The sequence below is a fragment of the Lactuca sativa genome, chromosome 4 (assembly GCF_002870075.4).
Source record: "Lactuca sativa cultivar Salinas chromosome 4, Lsat_Salinas_v11, whole genome shotgun sequence".
Classification (NCBI taxonomy): Eukaryota; Viridiplantae; Streptophyta; class Magnoliopsida; order Asterales; family Asteraceae; genus Lactuca; species Lactuca sativa.
In genome coordinates this window covers 237,286,627-237,291,340 of record NC_056626.2, presented here as the reverse complement: position 1 = coordinate 237,291,340, position 4,714 = coordinate 237,286,627, and the positions used below count along the sequence as shown (strand labels likewise).

The following is a 4,714-nucleotide window of genomic DNA, read 5'->3' as shown; positions in this document are numbered from 1 at the left end:
ATACCTCAATAGATACTGATTTTGGACATAAGGTTAGCAACTAGAGAGCCAGTAGTAATAATCTTAAGTCAACAATAATATCAATATTACCTCAATACCTCTTCATTGTCTATCTACTAGAGTTCTGACTACGAAAAGATGTTCTGATACCGTCAAGGGTGACAACTGGAGCATCGCATTAGGAATTAGATGAGTCGTCACATGTAATCACTAGGATATTATTGATGAGCATCCCCGGTATGGCTCTCAAGGAGACACGGAGGTTTAACCCATTCGAAAGCATAGACGATTTAATCCTTGGTGAGGATGTATGCAGGCGAAATGCTAGAGAAGCATCCAATAGGGGAATGGGGTCCAATAGAAGATGTGGGGGGGGTAGTGGAAGATAAAAATCGAGAAGGAGAGGTGGATAGAACATCATGAGGGACGTGACCTGTTGGAACTGCATAGAGAATGATCATGTCGAAAACTAGTATGCAATGCGCATGGCTTATAAAGGCCACAAGGGGATGAATATAGAGGAAAATTATAAAGATGACATGCTCATTTATTCGGTTGTAAACGCAATAGAATCCTGGGTCTTGAATAATGGTACGTCATTTCACGCTAATCATTCCAGAGATATGAAGCAGAACTCCAGGCATTACCAATTAAAACCTAGCAACAATAATAAATTAAATAATCATAAAAAAGCTAACAATTAACAATGTAAAATGCAAACAACCAAAACCATGGTTTCTTGTGGGTGGGTTAGCATATAACAATAAGAGTATTGAGTGTGAGCAACTAGATGTCACATCATTTTGGTGCCACCTCACATGCTACATCACCAATGGTGTTATAATACTAAATAGGGAAATGGTCACCATGTTGCATCTTGTTATAACACCAACTTTTTTCCATTTTATAATTTTTTTTTCGAATTTTTTTTTTAATTTAGACAAATATTTTTTAAATATAACATAATAAATAAAACATAATGTTTAAAAATTATAAATAACATATAATAAAAACAATTTTTAAAGATTAAAATTAACATAGAAATTAAATTACACATAACATCCAAATTCCAAAAAAAATACAACGCTATTCTTTAAAAAATATATATATATATATTTTTTAAAACTAAACGCTATTCGTTATCGTTATTGTTACCATAGAAGACATAATCTGCCAAGTCTTCTCGAAATTGTCTGTGTTTATTTGCGTCCTGAATGTCAACAACTCGATGCAAATACTCTGCTGTTCCTGGTTGAAACTGAACGTGTCTGGGCTCAGTTGGAATATAGTGTGCAATATTTCGCCATTTATCTTCTACTACCATGTTATGCATTATGATACATGCATACACGATATATCGTAGAGTTTCTAAATCCAATGGTCGTGCTGCATGTTAAACTATATACCACTTTGCCTCAACACTCCAAAAGTACGTTCCACATCCTTATGTGCTCTTTCTTGTCTTCTCTTTAAAAAAATTTCTCGTTCTTCAACCGGGTGGCGGAATTCCTTCACGAATGTGGAATACTGAGGATATAATCCATCTGTAAGGTAATACCCATATTTGTATTCGTTTCCATTCATCGTGAAAGGAGCATCCGAGTCCTTTCCATTCAAAAGATCTTCGAATATTGACAACTGATCAAGAACGTTGATGTCGTTGTTGGAACCAGCAACCCCAAAAAATGCATGCCAAATCCATAAATCTTGAGAAGCAACAGCCTCTAAAACCAATGAAGGTGATCCGTGATGATCACTTGTGTATTCCCCTTTCCATGCTACCGGACAATTTTTCCATTTTTAGTGTGTGCAATCAATGCTTCCGATCATTCTAGGAAGCCTATGGCGTTCTTCCTGCACCATATACAATTCTTGCAAATCATGCAACGAAGGTTTCCGCAAATACACGTCTCCAAATGTTTCGACAACACCCCTTGACAATGTATACAAACTCTCCCTTGCGGTTCTTTCGAACATTCTCATATAGTCGTCCATGGTGTCGGGTGACTCCCATATAGCCATCAAAGAATGGCCGCAACACATTTCTATAACATTATAAACCCTCATCTACCTCTAGCATCATATCTCAATTAAAAAAATTCATACCTAAACATAAATTAACTACAGTTTAAAAATATATTGCATATGCTGTAAAATTAAAGAAACATGTACTTGATTTTTATTTATTTTGTATAAAAGTATACTAAAGAAGCGATGTCGGCTTTCCAAGGCGTTGGCGATCCGTAGGAACACATTGCTACTCAAACGGAATCTTCTTTTGAAGTCATTCGACCCGTATACACAATTTTCCGCAAAATAATCACGATATAGATTTCGTGTCCTTGCTCGCGATTTTTGTTTAACATCACACGTCTTGTTAGTAATGGGGCTGAGTCTGGTTATAGCAGGTCGGTAGTGTAATAATGATACATCATCCTGAAGAAAATATCGTCATCTGAATCATCGGACGAGTCAAAAGGGCCCATATTTTTTTTTGAAGACAATTGAAAGTACGTAGAGAGAAGAGAAATTGTGTGAAATTTTTTATAAAATGGTAGGTATTTATAAGGTACCTAAAAGGTAAAAATATCAATTAATAATCTCAATTACTGATAATTACCTTAGCATCAGCTAAATTAATTAGTCAACAAATATAAACTGAGTTTGCCTTTGCAAAAATGGTGAGCCAGGGCAGTGAAAGAAGAGCTGGCGGTTAGGTTAGAAGACAAAGAAGACTGATAAAAATCGTTAAGTCATATAATTGAGGGCCATGTTCTAATTTTTTAATAATATTTTTTTTATGTAATATTTAAAGTGTCACCCACTTTCACATGTGGTCCATACACCCCCACAATAACTATGGCCACGTCAAGTTACGAGGTAAATCGAAGATATATAAACAAAGAAACCTAGTATACATATAGAAAAACAACAAAAAAGACTGTTGCTATGCTCGTTGAAAACGGGAGAGAGAACTCCATGTTTTCTACCTGAAGATATTAAATCTACCATGAATTTTACAATAACGTATATATGCATGGAAGATATTAAATCTCTTTGGACAAATAATACGCCAACAAATATCAGATGGCTACTTTTCTTGGCGGCGACGTGTTTTTATTTAACATATTAAACTGTACCATCACACATATCAAGAAGAGAACATTGATTAGGAATCGAATTTAGTAGAGAACACTGATTACGAATCGAATTAAAATGGTAGTTGTTGTATACATCGAAATCGACATAAAAAAAACAAGCATGAACCAACGGATTACAACACAATGATTAAAACATAAAATCGAAAGCAACAGAAGTTAAGATCTAAATACCTATAAAATAAGAAAATTAAATGGAAAACTTTATTTTAAATATAACTAATCTCTATTCTAATAAATGAATAGTTTTAATCTCCATTTGACATGTGTTACTTTAATACAACTCTTGATTAATACAATATCACATGTCAAAGAGATATATATTAGGCAACACTTTAAAATTCAAATTTACTTTTTTTAATTATATGTTAAATTTAAAGTTATAATAACTTTAAAAATTTGGTATATCTCATAATTAATGATTTATTTAAAGTAATTGTTAAATAATTTATGAATTTTTACTATGAAAATTTAAATTATTTTATAACCGTAGTTCCCACGGGTTATAAACTAGTAATAGATATAACAGTATATCTTTTATTAATAGATCAAACATATGAGTTTTGATCGTGCGTGACTAGCAACAAAAAAATATCCGTGTCTATTATCGGTAAACGTTATTAAAACATATGGGTTTTGACATATTTTTAAATAGGAAAAGAAGTAATATCTTTAAAAAATCTACAAAAATAAGTTGACATTAAAGAACAAAAAGTTAGTGCCGCATGGATGCAAAAAGAAAAAAAAGGAAAGGGAAGCGTGGTGTTCGGCAGGGGGATCCATTATCCCCGTTCTTGTTCATCATCGCAGCTGAAGAACTTCATGTTGCATTAGAATTGGCGAAAGAAAAGGGAGTTTTTAAAGGAATCCAGCTCCCTCACCGTGGCCCAATAATCTCCCACCTCCAATACGCTGATGACGTAACATTTATGGGATCACGGTCATTGGAAAGCACGAAAAACCTGATCAGAATTCTAAGATGTTTTGAACTGTCATCGGGGCTTACGATTAATATGTCAAAAAGCAAATTGTATGGGTTTGGTGTACAAAATTGTGAGCTAGAATTAGTGGCCCGTAGCTTCAATTGTTCGATTGGCTCTCTCCCATTTTCCTACCTTGGTCTTCCAGTAGGTGCTTCTATGGCTCGAGAATCAAATTGGAAACCGATCATTGAAAAATTTCAGGCGAAATTATCTCGATGGAAAGCTTCCACCTTGTCGTTCGGGGGTAGATTGACCCTATGCAAAGCTGTTCTAAGTAGCCTTAGCTCATTCTACTTCTCTATATACAAGGCCCCTGCAAGGGTGATTAAAATTCTTGAAAGAATTCGGATGAGGTTTTTTGGGGAGGTTGCATGGAATCAAAGAAAATGGCATAGGTCGCATGGGACATGATCCTCGCAGCTAAACAAAGAGGTGGGCTCGGTGTTGGCAGCCTAAAGGCACAAAATCTTGATCTTTTGGGAAAATGGTGGTGGCGTTTCAGACATCAGCCTGAAAGCATATGGGCTTTGGTGATTAAAGCCATTCATGGCCTCGATGGAGGAGTGTCACGCC

The 4,714-nt window shown here is 35.0% G+C and overlaps 1 protein-coding gene across 1 annotated transcript; it reads right to left on the bottom strand.

Annotated features, from left to right (window-relative positions):
* Nucleotides 1-1,132: 1,132 nt before the first annotated feature.
* On the bottom strand, nt 1,133-2,022 carry LOC111912910 (uncharacterized). Its single transcript, XM_023908643.1, has 3 exons — nt 1,953-2,022; nt 1,407-1,778; nt 1,133-1,317 (listed from the first exon to the last, which is right to left on the bottom strand). The coding sequence occupies exons 1-3, from the start codon at nt 2,020-2,022 to the stop codon at nt 1,133-1,135; spliced, it is 627 nt and encodes a 208-aa protein (XP_023764411.1).
* Nucleotides 2,023-4,714: the final 2,692 nt, after the last annotated feature.